The sequence below is a fragment of the Oreochromis aureus genome, linkage group 19 (assembly GCF_013358895.1).
Source record: "Oreochromis aureus strain Israel breed Guangdong linkage group 19, ZZ_aureus, whole genome shotgun sequence".
NCBI classification, from domain to species: domain Eukaryota; kingdom Metazoa; phylum Chordata; class Actinopteri; order Cichliformes; family Cichlidae; genus Oreochromis; species Oreochromis aureus.
The window spans coordinates 601,516-618,295 of record NC_052960.1 but is presented as its reverse complement, the minus strand read 5'-3'; the positions used below and the strand labels follow the sequence as shown (position 1 = coordinate 618,295).

General features: G+C 42.6%; 1 protein-coding gene across 1 annotated transcript; it reads right to left on the bottom strand.

The window, feature by feature from the left end:
- Window positions 1–3,738: 3,738 nt before the first annotated feature.
- LOC120434944 (C-C chemokine receptor type 6-like) lies at window positions 3,739–9,510 on the bottom strand. Its single transcript, XM_039603615.1, is given in 3 exon segments — window positions 3,739–4,982; window positions 4,985–5,374; window positions 9,471–9,510. Coding segments are annotated over 3 exon segments (951 nt in total). The 3' UTR covers window positions 3,739–4,461.
- Between the last annotated feature and the right edge of the window lie 7,270 nt (window positions 9,511–16,780).

The following is a 16,780-nucleotide window of genomic DNA, read 5'->3' as shown; positions in this document are numbered from 1 at the left end:
ACACCGACCGTGACGCCAAAAAGAACCATCTGTCTGCATCTCTTAAAAAAGAAAGATAAATTACCTGTCTGCAGCTTTCTTCACAGAGTCTGGGAGAAAATAAAACTCTAAATCAGCAAAACCACCGAGAGACACTTGGATGCACGACGAATCAAAACAAATGCATGTTGGTTTTCATCGAGTGAGTTCATCTGCGACCGTCTCTCTGAGGCCTGTCGGCGCTGACGGGCTGATGTCAGGCGCACAGTGAGGGGGGGCGTCTGCAGCTCAGGGTTTTGCCCCACGGTTGCCTACATGACAGCGTGTTAGCATACAAAGACTTGGACGTATCTCCTGGACCCGCGGCGGTCCTGGTCTCAGGGTTTGAGTTCTGCACTCCTGATTGATGCGATTGAGTTTCTGTTTGGATTTCTTGGCTGTTTCAGTGCTCGAGGCTGTTCGTTCACTTGGTTTTTCTCGTCTTGTTTGAGGTTTTACTTCATGCTTTGTGTTTCTGTGCCCAGCTGTGCTGTTCTTGGCCCTCACCTGTGTCTCGTCTTCAGTTAGTTCTCTGCATGTTCTCCATGTTCACCTTGTTGGTGCAAAAATGCCCCTTCATGCTGTCTCAATGTGTTATCTCTGTAATTTTTCAAAGATCCGACTAAAGAACGGTGAACAGATGTGTTTGTGTGACAGGCTGCTGATGGCAAAGAGGCCAAAGATGCAGCTCTTTGCTAAGCTGTGACGACACAACACTGGAATGATTCATAGGTCAAAAACACTCCTCTGAAAACGGTCAGATACAAGTGAACAACATCTGGAAATGAGTGAAAAACAGCCAATGTCCAAAAAAACCTTTGAAAGGTTCTTCAAAAATCATATTTTTGTTTACAGCACAGTCGCCCCCTGCTGGACATGGGAGAAAAATACAGGTTTAAGGCACTTTGGCTACACTTTTGTAATCTGTGTAAGAAATGTTGCACGTCTCCAAATTTAACTTCTAATCAACTTGCAAAGAAGCTCAAAGTGTGATTAGCTGTGATTTGTCTCATTAAACCAGGCGAGATTTGCTAACTGCGACCAGTTAAAGACTGGATAACAAACATGTTGTTCTACCAGGACGATGCGTCAGTGACGACTCCTGGGAGAATGAATCAGCTGTAAGAGAGAAACCAGTGCTTTCGTTATCAGGTACCAGATGTTCTGACGTCCCTCATGAAAAGGCCCCACAGGAGAGACCTCTCTGAGCCACTGAGGCGCCAAACATGGACTCAGCGCTACCTCAGCTCATCCATAATAACTGAAAAACATAAAGCGAGTCATCTGGAATGAGCCCGGGGCTGACGAGAGGTGGATGCTCATAAATCAGCTGATGCTGTGACTCCTGACCGCAGAGACCGCTGCCGTTCCCCGCGGAGACGCTCCTCAGATCCATGAAACTACCAACGAAGCTATGCATGCAGTAATGCTCCCATCCTGCCCCCTGGTGGTCATATGTATGCATGCATGTAAGTGGTCAGCCCGCCGTGGCTGCAGCTGCATTTTTATACAGTGCATGCGTCTGTTAGAAGCAAAGCAGTGGAAAAGAAAAAGGAGCCGTCATTTCTACATGTGCTCCATCTTTCTGATAATGGCATGACCAAAATGAATGGAGTATTTCTCTGCAATTACAAACTCTGTGTAAACAATGTTGGTATCAAATTAAAGCTAACGCTTTCTTTAGAGGTGTAAACATTACAGCAGATGTTACTGTGTCAAAGGTACCGACGCTGGAGCAAAGAGAAGCAAGAATATTTTTTATCACCTAATTTGTTTGTATTTTATTGCTTACAAACTACAAATATGCTGCAGTGGACAATAAACTCCAGGAAACCAGGAATCCACATATGAACATCATCTGTGCAAACACAGAAATGTCACAGTTTAATGAGGACACAGCCGGTGTGATTTAAAAGAAATGATTTAGAAATGATTTAACTTTATTTACAGGCCTAAAAAATGTTTGTGGTTTGAATATTTTCTGAAGAATTACCCTCACACTCAGTATGATGGGATGGTTGACGTTGTGCCCCACAGATGACTAAATAGACTGGACCTGAGGGGCCATAACTTCGGCTTCTATTGGCTGATTTGCATGGCTCACAGTAGAATTACGGTAACATCACTGAGTTTACGTCAATTCCACAAGTCAAAAGTTGGAAGGTGAGAAATACATGTGACGCAAAATTTACGACACAAAGTCTCTAACCAGGCTGGAAACGGCTGTGCGTCATTGTCCAAGGTGGAGGTGTTCAGAGAAGAGACGTAGCCTTTTTCGTGGAATCAGCAGCGGGAAAGTCTCACTTCATGTTGTAGTTTATCGAACGTGAAGCATGTTTGTGGTCCACTTTTGAGGCGGTTCAGTGACTTTTGGTCGGAGCGTGATGAAACCTGCAGTTTTGGGATCTGCGAGATCTGTTTGATGGTCGTAGAAATGTTTTTTATGAGCTTTTATTTGAGATTCAGGGTTTTTGTGGATCCCACACATGGCTGTATTTCTATAACAGGTAACACAGACCCAGTCACCGTTGTCTGGATCTAACAAACAAAGCCTCGATGTACTTATTAGTGTGACCATGTAAGGATGTAAAAACTATGGGTAAAACCTTAACAGTAATAATACAACAGTGTTACTAGTGCATATTTGCCTTACTGGAGTAATGTGTTCATAGTTCATGCTGATGCGGCAGCTTCCAGCAGAGTGCTGCCATTGTTAAAGTGTTGACTGATCTTGTTGTTATCGAGGTTTCTGGAGCAGTGACTGACACAGTCTGGAGTTTCAGTTTTAGGGCAGCCAGCGTTTGAGTGGTTTATGTCTGAGGTACAGCTGTTCAAACACACACAGTCTAACACTTTGTGATACTTTTGAAAGGTTTTGGACATTTTTCTGGTCAGTACAGCAGCTTTGTCCTCACTTTTTTAATCACTATGGAAACTTTGCAGAGGAACTACAAACCCCAGCTCAGAGTTTGATTGAAACTAATTTAGTGTATTAGAGACACAGTTTCCTGCTCCAGTGATCATAATGTCTCCATTAATGACAGTTTCATATGTTATTTCCTGTCCTGAGGTCTTTACGTCACACAGACAATGACATCTGAGGTACAACATGAACTCACACATCAGTGCTCAATAAAATGTTTTGTGCTTCCAAAAGTCTGACCTGCGCAGAGGTCACTGACCTCCACAGTAAAGCTGCAAGAGCATGAAACAGGTAACTTAACCTTAGAGTTTGTAAGGCTGAGACCAAAGTCACTTGGATGAGCAATGAAACATTCACGCTCCAATCAGATGATCAGAATCGACCCTCTGGGGTTTCCTTAGCTGGATTATTGAGCACACATCGAGTCTATCTGTGCTCATGTCTGTACCCTGTGACACCTCTGCTTATCAGCACATCTGAGAAAGTCATTGTTGGCAACCGCACACGGTGTCACAATCTGCTGCCACACTTCTCCTTTCACTGTTAATCTGATCAAGATCTAGTTTTCCCACCTTCCTGTTCCTCCGTAGCCCAGTTTAACTGTGGCGTTCCCCAGGGCCCTGTGCTCGGCCCGCTGCTGTGCTCGGGTTACCCACTTCCTCTCAGACATGATACTCAGAACTGATGATCTCTATCCACAGAGAACCCACGCAGACAATATCTTAAAATACATTTTAGTCTGCAAACTTTTGGCACATCCAGTTAAATTAATAATTAATATTGATTAAAACCTCTGATATTTTCTTACAGTTTTATTCAAATAATGCACAAAAACACAGATCTACAAAATGCCAAATATTAAAAGCAGCAGGGCACGTGTACAGCAGGGTCAAGAAAAGAAGATGAGGTTCAAGTGACAGTTACGGGAAGATCCAGAAAATGAGGAAGTTTAGCTTCTTATCTTTAAAAACAGCAGATTTAATCATCATACACAACAAAGAAGCTCCTGCTGGCGACACGAGAACAGGAATAAACGCCTCGACTGTAATACCAAATTATTCCAACAGGGCGCTTCGTTCTCAGACTGCAGGATTATGTGTTTACATGTTCATGTTACAAAAGCTTTGAAAATCAGAAAACCGACCTCGATGCCCCAAACATCCAAACCTGCCCGTTAAAAAAAGTTAGAGATGCAATCTATAGCATCAAACTTCATTAGCAAAGAGTACAGTTAGCAACCTGCATGACACAGTTACTTCTAAATCACAAGAACAATACGTGAAGTCAAAGTGTGAGATTCTGCTGCTGTGCTTATAGTTTTAATAAGCTGCTGTGGTCACCTGTGTTTCTCTGGACAAGTGTTGGACTTTATACACCTGTGAATGAAAAATGTCCAGTTTTGTGTCATATAAACTGGATGCAGTTAGATGAGAACATCTCACAGTCTCTATTATTAAAGCACAGTTTCACAGCAAAGCTTGAGATGAGCGCCGGACGGATTTCCCTTCATAGCTCAAGTGTTACGCGCTGAATGACGACATGTTGTTGGAGCCTTCCGACGACTTCAGCTCTGACATGCAGATCTCGGACGTGCCACGTGACGAGCGAGCGGTGTAGATGTACCTTTTGCTGAAGCACCAGAGGTCCAGCATGATCTGGCGGAAGTGGTTCCTGAACTTGACCCCGACGAAGGCGTAGAGGAAGGGATTGAGACAGCAGTGCAGGTATGCGACGGTCCTGCAGATGTTGAGAAATTTGAGTTTAAGGTTCTCTGCGTCGCAGCTCCTCTGCTTGAACAGAGACAGCGTGTGGATCAGCAGGGTCACGTTGTACGGAAGATGGCAGACAACGAAGACCACAACGACCGCCAACACCACCCGAACGGCCTTGTGCCGCTGGTTGCTCTGTGCCCTCAGCAGCGTGTAGATGATGGAGGAGCAGCAGAATGCCATCACGCACAGCGGCAGCAGGAAGCCAACGGCCATCTGGAGGCTGGGTACCAGCAGCTTCACGAGCGCCGCAGTTTCAGTCTGGTTGAGCTGATGAGCGTGGGCAGAGTTAACGCCACTGCAAACACCCAAACAGCCGAGCAGATCAGGCGGCTGTAGACGAGGGCGCGGGAGCGCGCCCCAAAGGAGCGCGTCGCCCGAACAATCGCGATGTACCGATCGCAGCTGATGCAGGCGAGCAGCAGCATGCCGCTGTAGAGGTTAATGCTGTAGGACGACCGGAGCACCTTACAGGCCGCCCTGCCCATCGACCAATCGTGCTGCTCGTTGTATATGACGAACGGAAGCGTAGCCACGAAGATCAGGTCGGCCACGGCCACGTTGAAGAGGTAGACGTCCGTCATGGTCTTGGTTCTCTTGTAGAAGATGTAAGTCACCATCACCAGGACGTTGCCAATCAGGCTGATAGGTTTGTAGCTTGAACCTATTCGCTGGAACGTTGAAGGCAGCGTGATTACACAGCAAGCAAGACACGAAGTAGGCAAAGTCCTTTGGGTTACTCATGCATGAGGGAGGCCTGCCTGGAGCCAAGTGTCGTTCCACCTACTTGACCTCCGTCAGACTCTCAGCCAGGTTCCCCATAGCACTCCTTTTATTGAGGTTACTTGAATATGCATAGGGTCATTAACATATGATGTATACATACACACAAAGAGTACCTTGCCTGTGGTTTTGTAAGTGCGTGTGTGTGTGTGTGTGTGTGTGTGTGTGTGTGTGTGTGTGTGTAAACTGCTGACCAAAAGGGTCATAAAGCAGAAACAACATCCTAGGTCATAAAGAGGGTAACCTCCCCACACCCAATCTATGGTTCACCCTAGATAACACAGTGAAGCCATACAAAGGGCAGGAAGTTTTACCACATCAAAAGAAGCAGATCTTCCAGATAGGATGTATCTGCAATAAAACACTATAGCCCCTCACCCAGAACCTCGAGAATCTGAGGAGGGGAGAACAAAAGAATTCCTTTCAACACACAGTTAAAGTACAAATGGTAAGAATAAAAATGACAAACATTTAACAATTCACTCTAACATTTCCCTCCTGTTTTGTAATTTTTATGCTCCAAATTATTCCTATGTAGTATATTCTCAGTAATGCACCTCTTGCTTAACATTTTCAGTGCAGGCGTCATTCATACACAGGCCTCTGTCATGTCATTCATTTCAGTCATTTCATATTGTTGTAAAAGTACATAATTAACAAATGTATCAGAAATCATTTTAGTTAACAGTGATCTTATACATGGTAAAATGCATCCTATACATAAGCAAACAAATGAATTGTTACTGTAATAGTTAAAATAAGAAAGCAACACTTCAAAAACACTCCAGTTTGGTGGTGCTCCTCCGCAAGACATGTAAATAGCATGTCTCGCTGTAGAGTGGTTTAAGCTCTATAGGGCGTCATAATTGTCTCTTCCAGATGTTCCCATCACTGTCCATAGGACCAGAGTCCAAATGTATGTAGAATAAACAGTCAAACATACCAGGTGGTTTTATTGCTTGTCAACATGGGTCTCATCTTCAAAGCTGCAGACCTCGTCAACACTCTAGTTTTATGGCCTCTACCAACCCCCATCACCTCACTTCAGGCCTCCGTCCTGCGAGGGGGATACATATGACTCCTCCATTGTCCATCCTGTGCAGGAAAACCTCTCTGTGGAAAGGGTGCTGGATCCAGTTATCTTACTGCTGTTATGATCCCAGCAGTCCTCAGTGTGCCATCGTACGCACAGCACAGCGACACAGCATTAGGTGATGTTCATAGGAAACTGCTGTCATCACCACCATAGCTTCTGGTTCCTGTGCTTTTCACAGAATCATGATGTCATCCTTGGACTCCCCCTGTGCTGTCGGTGGAGCTTGGCACGCTCCCCTCATCCTTCAGGTGCCCGTCTGTCGTCCACAATCTCCTCTGTTGGCCTCTGGAAAGCCCCCTTGGCACAGCTCTCATCCTTCGCAGCTTCGTGGTCCTTGCTGTGGCTCCAAAGTCTGATCTCATGATGGGCCCCAAACAACTCGACCTTTGACCTCAACCACTGCCTGGACTGTCAGCTCTGCCTGGGATGGTTCTCGCTTCTCACTGGGCCTCTGAAGATTTCTCAGGAGATTCCTTTCAGCAATACTTTAACTGCTGCACCTATATTTCCTTGCTAGGAGGAAAAACTCCTAAAGCATGTCAATCATCATCAAACCACATTCTTTAGTTCAGTGAGCTTCATTTATGGACCATCAAAGCCTCATCTGAACATGGATGCACCACTTTACATAAGTTTAATACCCGTAAATGAACTGTTAATCACACAAATCACCGCAACAAACATAAAAACATAGTTTAGAAAACATAGAAAACATAGTTTCATGTAATTCATGTAATTCTGGACCCCTCCTCTTGACGCATGGACACTCCCATGAGTCAACTCATCAAACCTAGATTCCTGTCCTAAAGAAAAAGGTTAGCTAGATCATGTCCCAGGCAACATCATGGCATCTCCTCTGGAGCAGCGCCGTAACCCTGCAAGAAAAGATGTTAGTGTGTTTTGCACAGTAAGTGTGCTCAACATCTGGCTCCGTCTGGAGCCATCATACACACCATCATGGCCTGGAAAACAAGATCTGGAAGTGAAATCAAACTCCACACTTATAAACAATTGTCCTGTTGATGCTTTATTACTCTTATTATACAAGTATCATGTGCAGGTTTTCTCAAATCAGTAAACCACAATTATTGGCATAATTTGCCTCAGACATGGATCATCCCATGTACTCAGTTAGCATTAATGTAATCGGTGACTTCCCTTAAGCAAAGTCACTCCATGTATTTAACACTAGGAGCTCAGTAGTGGCCAGCTAATGAGCCCCATATTAAACTATTCCACAAACACTGCATCTCTTAGCTGCTTTCTCATGCTACTTGTCCATCTCTGCTGAATCCTCTACATGCACTCTTAGAAAAACAAACATTAGCAACACACATGGACAATCCTGGTGATCAGGCACAAGTTGACAGGGTCCAGAGGTGCTATAAAAAGACCATAAAGTTAGCCATCCATAGCTGTGGAAAGAAGTGACACTAGTTTCAACACAGGAAATGTCTCACATGTTATTCACATCGTCACAGTAACCTTCACATTTCCCCAAAAACACAGTGTAACAGCATCACCAACTCATAACCTGTAAGCACAGTTTTCTTCACACATGAACCCAGAAATCCTGTAGTAGAAAACATCAACCAGCTATCCTGGTATAAATCACATGATCAACTCACATGAAAACTGTAATGCTGTAGAAAAGTTAGCGCTGCGCAGGTGTATACACACTTTCTCACAGTTACCTCTGTGAGCAACACAAGGTAGTGAATAACACCCCTGGTAGATGCAAAGACACAGAAAGTGGCATTTAAAAGGTTAAATCATCATGCAACCTCGAATGTTGTTGTCATCTTTCTGCTCCTGTAAAAAGAAACATACATACATACATACATCCACCCTTTTGTCAGGTCAAGGTGGAGGTGCAATCTTGCATACTGGTGTCAAGTCAGTTTTATTTTCTCTCACTCATTCATTCATGCATTCATTCATTCTTTCTTTGCTGACAGTGGAAATTATTGTCGCATTTTCATTTCCACTTCTCAGCAAAATGACGTCATTTCAAATAGAAAAGAAGAACTTTATATTGGATTATCTAGCTTAATCCTTTTTTGGGTAGGGACCTATTTTCTAATTGTCCCAGATAAGTGACTTTCTCCTGAGCCCATTTTAATGTGGAGAAACTCACTTGCAACAATTTTCTCGACGACGTGTCGTATAGCGCTTCTGTTCTAATCGTGCAGATCTGCTCAAACAGAGATCATCAAACAAAACTTTCAGTGCACTGTGAAAGTATCAAAATAAAAAGGCCTTGTTAAGTCATGACACACACTCCTCATCTCAGGAGGGTAAATCAAACCATTAGCATGATTTATCAACCCATCATACTAATTGGCAGGCTCAACTTCACAACAAAAGAAAAATCATCAGCTAGATTAATTCAAAACCAACCATCAGCCACACAACACACAACATAAGCCTCATGTCTCATTAGCTATGAATTTTAATCCCTATGTCTGTGCTCTTCACTCATTTAGGCCACAAATTTTATTTAGTTTTCCTTTTTCCCCTTCATCATAAAACATGTAACATGTTGTCATGCATTTCGCAAAAGAAGTTTGTTCTCATGTATTCAGAGTTGTGTATCTGGGTGCAGGATTCACTCGCACATCACAACAGGAAACTCAGTGTTTTAGAGTCTCCACTCTAACAAACTCCAACACGTCTCATTCACTTGTGCTAGAATTCAGTCACCTTTCATTAATCTAAGAACAACCAACTAATTTGCATATCAGCTATTAACCCACTAAGATCCAAGATCCAACCCACTCCAATGACAATCCAAGATGGCGACACGTAAACTCTCGGCGTAGCGTCTCTCTCTGGACGGAAAATAGGGTTTTGGATTAAGCGGGCCGATTTAAATACTGACTTTGGGTAGGCAGACCTGTGTCCACCGTGTCCGTCTCCATCTGGACTTTGGATTGACGGGTCGGAGCCTGCCGGTGCTTACTGCGTCTATTAGACCTGGAGCAAACAGCTAACAGGCCGGGGTCTGTTGAGTTTCCCAAACTTGGAGCAATTTCAGGCCTGGAGCCCGCTGCATTCCCCGGTCTTGGAGCTGGCAGACCGGAGCCGGCTACACTAACTATGTTTTGAAGCTAACGAGGCCGGAGCTTGTAACATCGCCTGGCCTCTGAGCAAACAGGTCGAAGACTGCTATACTGCCTGGACGCAGAGGAAACAGGCTGGAAGCCATTATTTTTTTTTTCCGGACACGCAGCAAACAGGCCGGGCTTGAGTCTGCTACGACGCACCTCCATCTGATCCCCGGATTGCTTAGTTCACCTCTGCACGTATTCGGAGCAAACAGGTTGGAGACTTTTGTATTCACCCCCGTTTTGGACTCTGGGCTATCATTATGAAGACGAGGACACTCATCGAAGCTTTATTGTGTGTACTCGTGGCTTGGGACTTTGGACATTGCGGTGCTCCTTGGGTGAGAACTGCAAAACACGAGTTGATTATGGGTGAAACTTATTTCAGTGGCACTAGGTCAACTGTAGCAGTGCATCTGGAATTACCAACGTTTCAACTGGCTCTGGTTGCTAGTTTAAATCGATATGAAGTATTACCCAAACTACAAGGTTCCCTTGTTTTGTATAAACTTTCACTTTCATTTAAGAAAAAGCAGTATTTGCTGTCAACAACTGCAAAGTATGGTTATGCTTTTAAATGTAATATGAAACGAAGGTTAATGATGATTGTTTTACTTTTACTTATATCTGGAGATGTACAATCAAATCCTGGACCTGAATTGAAAAGTGTCCAGACCCCTGCTGATTTTAAATCTCAGCCAGGGTTAAAATGTGTTCATTTAAATGTACGCAGTTTATTACATAAGATGGACCTGGTTAGAATTTGGGTGAAATCAACAAACGCGGATATTGTGATTATTTCTGAAACTTGGTTGTCCAAATCTATTACAGATGATGACATTAACATAACGGGATACAATCTTTATCGCACAGATAGGCCTAGGAAAGGTGGAGGCGTAGCAATTTATGTTAAGTCAAGATATGAAGCATCCGTTGTTTTATCTGTATCTATTCCTAAACAAATGGAATTCTTGGCTTTGGATATTAAAATAGTAGAGTCTCTTACTATAACAGTTGTTGGGTGCTATAGGCCTCCGTCTGCTGTAAAGGAAACCTTATTATCTCTAAAGCATCTTCTGTCTAAATTAAAATACAATGAACTTCTAATGGCAGGAGACTTAAACTGGGACTGGTTGAATATAGTATCTGATGATTTTAAATCCTTCTGTGACTCTGTTAATCTTACCCAGTTGGTCAACTTACCTACAAGGCCAAATATAAAGAGTCCTGATAAATCTACTTTGATTGACCTAATTCTAACAAACGTCCCTCATAAGTTTCTGTCGTTAGGAGTGTTTTGTAACAATTTAAGTGATCACTGTGTAGTTGCTACTTGTAGGAACACTAAAATCCCTAAATGTAAACCGCGTATTATTTATAAAAGAAATTTTAAAATATTTAATGAGCAAGCGTTTCATTATGACTTGTCTATGGCAAACTGGGAATACTTGAATCTGATACCAGACATTCATTTGGCTTGGGATTATTTTAAAGAAATTTTTATGAAGATTTTAAATAAGCATGCACCTATCAGAAAATTTAGGGTTAAGGGACGGGAAAACCCTTGGTTCTCATCGGAACTATCAGAGTCTATCCACCAGCGTAATGTGGCATGGGCAAAAGCTAGAAAAAGCGATTCCCTGACTGATTGGTTAGACTTTAGGAAATTAAGAAATAAATGTACGACAATTATTAAGAAGGCTAAATCAGAATATTATTTATCTGTTACTTCAGAAAATCTCAATAACCCTCAGAAATTTTGGAAAGTAATTAAGTCCTTATCTATAAATAAAACATCACAGGCTCTTCCAAAATTTATCCTGAAAGACTCTGTCCCAGTTTATGACAGGCATGAGGTCTTAAACAGTTTTAACAAGCACTTCGTAGATACTGGATTTCTATTTAATACTGTGGGAGCTACCCCCACGATTCCTTGCATAGAACCCCAAATATATTCTGGTGAGTTTTTTGAGTTTTCTCCTTTTTCTGTCCAGGAAGTGCATAAAGCTCTTAAAGCCTTAGATCAAAGGAAACCCCCAGGCCCTGACTTAATAGAGCCTTATTTTCTGAAAATAGCAGCTGATTATATTGCACAGCCTCTTACGATCCTTTTTAATCTTTCAATTCAGAATAATGAAATCCCACTTGTCTGGAAGTCTGCTTTTGTTACGCCAATATTAAAAGGAGGCGACCCGGCCATTTTGACTAACTACAGGCCAATATCAAACTTGTGTGTTTTGGCAAAAGTCCTTGAATCTCTTGTTAGTGAGCAATTAAAAGAGTTCTTGTACTCTAACAAAATTCTTTCAAAACTACAATCTGGGTTTAGAAAGCAGCATAGTGCTGTCACGGCTGCCACAAAAGTGATAAATGACATACTTGTTGCTCTTGATAAAAAGCAGCACTGTGCTTCTCTTTTTATTGATCTATCAAAAGCCTTTGACACTGTGGATCACGCCATTTTAAAGCAGAGGCTGCTCTCGTCAGGGCTGTCTAGACATGTTGTTTCCTGGTTTACTAATTATTTGAGTGACAGGACTCAATGCACTAAATGTGAAAATCTGTGCTCAGAATTTCTGAATATTCACACTGGGGTGCCACAGGGTTCAATTTTAGGACCTCTGATGTTCATCATGTATATAAATGACTTGGGACAAAATGTGTCCAATGCCAGTATGCATTTTTATGCTGATGACACAGTTATTTATTCCTTTGGCTCAAACCTCGAAAAAGCAATACAATCCTTGCAGAAAGCTTTTGACGTGGTTCAGCACACACTCTTGGAGCTGAAATTGGTTCTTAATGCTGATAAGACCAAGCTAATGTTGTTTTCAAACATGAAGAACTCTTCTCAAATTGTCCCTGTGGTGTCCACTCTTGAGGGTGACCTCATAGAAGTGGTCCATACGTATAAATATCTTGGCTTTCTAATTGATGATTCTTTGACCTTTAAACCTCACATAGACAATCTTGTGAAAAAACTCAAATTAAAATTGGGATTTTTCTTTCGAAACAAATTTTGTTTTTCCTTTGAGACAAAAAAGCGTCTTGTGAATGCTACATTTTTATCTGTTTTAGATTATGGTGATCTGCTGTATATGAATGCTTCTGCCCAGTGTCTTCAAAAGATCGATTCAGTATATCATGCTTCCTTACGGTTTATTACAAACTGTAGGGCTTTGACCCATAGTTGTGATCTGTATGTTCGTGTGGGGTGGCCTTCGTTGTCCTCCAGGAGATTTGCTCACTGGTGCATCTTTATTTATAAGGCCCTGCTTGGTCTAATGCCCACTTACATTTGTGATCTGCTCACACGGAAAAGCACTGTTTCCTATAGCTTGCGTTCAAGCGATCTTTTGTTGCTTAATGCTCCATTTGCCAGAACCGAACTGGGAAAGAGGGCTTTTATTTATGCTGCCCCATCCACATGGAACAAGATGCAAAAAGATTGGAAGATAGCAGATCTTATTTCATTAAATGCTTTTAAGTCTAGATTGAGAGAGTCAGAGAAAATTGTTGTTTAAAATGTAATTGTTATTTTACAATATGTATGTAACTTTGTAATTTTTAACGTGTTGTCGCCTCTTGGCCAGGACTCCCTTGAAAAAGAGGTTTTTAATCTCAATGGGATTATTTTTCCTGGTTAAATAAAGGTTATAATAAAAAAAAAGATGACAGGACAACAGAAATGCATGTTCAAAATATCATCACAAAAATGGAATTTCCCTCATACAGTAAATTACTTGTGCTGCATCAATCAGGCAGAAAGCATCTCCCAATTTACTATATTAACAACTAAATTTATTGTCTGATCACTGGTTGGTCAAACCAGAATCTTTTTTCCCACAAAAATTAAACTGTTGTCCTGCAACCTTGAGAGTTAACTGTCAGCATTGGATAAATTCAGCATTTGATAACAAATGTCTATTAAATTGACACTATTTTAACACTGATGAGAGATAACAAGCTGATCTTCATTGCATGTGTGTTTGTGTTATTAGGCAGGTTTAATCAATGTGTCTGGAGCTGCATCTCCAGCAGGGCATGTTCTTAAAGCTGCCTTTCCTACACACTTCTCTGCTATTATTTGATCCTTTCTTAACTAATGTGCTGTGAGTCCACTGGTCTTTGCATCACACGAGGTGATAAACAGACTCACATGCTCAAGATGCTGCCTAATCTTCATGAGCTCTCTTGTGTTTGTGTTAGTAGGGTTAATGCATGTTCTGCTTGTGTGTGTGATTTTGTATATGTTTCTTTTTGTAGTGGCTCAGACTCCTTCACAATTTTCCACTTAAGCAGTCAGTTTTCTTTTCCCCAGGTTGGCTAACCCAAATTTTGATTTCCCACATTAAACAACAGCTTTCCTCTGTGTCCTTACTTACTCTCACTCTGTTGTCCTCTCCCACTTCAACAGTCCAACAGCCGGCAGTTCTTCTTCAGCTTTATCCTGTGTTCCACTGTCTCTTCTTGCCATTTTCTCCAAAGGTGGCAAATGTCAAACTCCAACAGTCTCCTCAGTTCTCCTCAAAAGTCCTTTTCACAAGCACAGTGAACTTTGCAGCTTGTTGGAAACACAGTGTCATTCATCCAGTCAGGATGATGGTTTGCTCTTCTTCTCCACTGCTGTTTGTCCACACTGCTGCTGCTTGCTGGGTCTCTTTGCTCAGGACTTGCTGCTGTCTCTTTATCTGCCATGTTATTACTCTTTGGAACTGCATTCCTTGTCTTCAGGGAGGAGTGAGAGCTCACTTGTGAGGTTGAGGGACACATGGAGCTGTAAATAAGTTAGCCAGAAACTTGGCCTGAATGTTTCCAATGATGTTAAACTATAATTTCCTTCCGACCGCTGCATGTGGAAATTGATTCAGGTCTGCCTTTCATCTGAAAGTGACAAAACTAAGACATTTCCATTATTATTATCACTGCTTAACCAACACACAGAACTCTCCTTTCTTAAAAGCAGAAAATGAGATTATAGTTATTCTTGGCTAATAGACACAAAACCTTTTTCCTATGATTTTTCATCTACAATGTAGATTTTGTCTCTTTTTTACTCTTTCTTTCTTTACACTAGCTGGTGACCTGCAGAATCACCGCTCTCACAATTTGTGACAATTACGTTTACACAGCGCACACACACACTGCGACGTCAGGCACATTCACACTCACTTTTTTCATCTGCATAAATAAATCATATGGCTGATGATATGTGCCATGGTGATCCATAAGTATGATCACAAGTTTATTTAATTATTTTTCAACCCAACAAAGCAACTAAACAAAAACATGATGCTGATGCTATGAACACTCTACACACATGAGTCAAGATCCAGGAAAACTGCTGCGCATCTGAAAGAAGAAGCTGAACTCACGGATACGTTACATACTCGAGTTATCATAGTTCTCTTCCCCTTTCTTTGATGAGTTCTCAGCCAGCTCCCAATCTGATAATGTGTAGCTTGCTCATCAGCTCAGAAGAGACAGCAACGCAACCTCACACAGTGGTTGCGTGCTTTGCCCACAGTGGCAAAGACTTACATTTTCATATTCAACTCAGCTTCTCCATCATGTAGTTTTCAGCTGTTTCACACAGGGTCAAGCATAATAGTTGTTTTCACAGGCGTACTCTATATCTCAACAATGGCTCAAAATAAGACGACAGTCTTTCAAACAGGTCAAGTGCCTCTATGCACGTCATTATTTAAAATATTTGCCTATTTTACTTCATCTCATATGTCATTGTACTGAATTTGAGCAACCTTAAGCTTAATGCAGATTACTTTTAACAACTGGTTAAAGTAATGGTCTGGAGCACAGGCCGTTGTTGATCAGGGAAATCATCTAAACATTTTGTGTCAGCAAGGGGTGGGGGAAGCCATTCACCAGAGCATATCTTAACTGCTGCTGATGTGGGCTGGCCTTCTCCACACGCTCTTCAAGGCTGCTGTTTTCCTGAAAACTTCTAACATTTGAGATTCTCCCGTGACTAGTTTACGCTCATGACAATTATGAGAATATAAATACCTCGCGCTGCTGGGAGTGAATTCTTGCATGAATGTGTCATCTCCCTGTGAGGCAGTCTTACTTGCTTGGGAACCCATGATAACAACAACCGTGTCACAGACCATGCCTGCTCCGCAGCATTCACACAAACACAGCAACACTCTTTTGGGACCCTAACCCAGTCGCGCGACTCAAAACCCAGTGAAGGGACGCTCGGGACACAAACCCAGGGCGATTTCAAAACCGGACACTCACCGGACGCTTGGGGGGCCCTTGGGCGATTTTACCAAAACCTCTCTCTCGGGACCCTAACCCAGTTCTGGGACACTAACCCAGTCAACTCTTCCAACTTACTCGGCGTTGCTTAGCGTGTAATATCAGCCTCGGATCCCGCCGATCGTCATTCGTCGGGGAGAGAAAACGGACAGCTAATCCACCGGCCCGATGACAAATTCTCACGTCTCGCTGACGTCAGGGTTCTCTCCTCGGTGAAGGCCGACTCCAGGGATCCGGCTCGAAGGACCAATTAATGATAGGTTTGTAGCTTGAACCTATTCGCTGGAACGTTGAAGGCAGCGTGATTACACAGCAAGCAAGACACGAAGTAGGCAAAGTCCTTTGGGTTACTCATGCATGAGGGAGGCCTGCCTGGAGCCAAGTGTCGTTCCACCTACTTGACCTCCGTCAGACTCTCAGCCAGGTTCCCCATAGCACTCCTTTTATTGAGGTTACTTGAATATGCATAGGGTCATTAACATATGATGTATACATACACACAAAGAGTACCTTGCCTGTGGTTTTGTAAGTGCGTGTGTGTGTGTGTGTGTGTGTGTGTAAACTGCTGACCAAAAGGGTCATAAAGCAGAAACAACATCCTAGGTCATAAAGAGGGTAACCTCCCCACACCCAATCTATGGTTCACCCTAGATAACACAGTGAAGCCATACAAAGGGCGGGAAGTTTTACCACATCAAAAGAAGCAGATCTTCCAGATAGGATGTATCTGCAATAAAACACTATAGCCCCTCACCCAGAACCTCGAGAATCTGAGGAGGGGAGAACAAAAGAATTCCTTTCA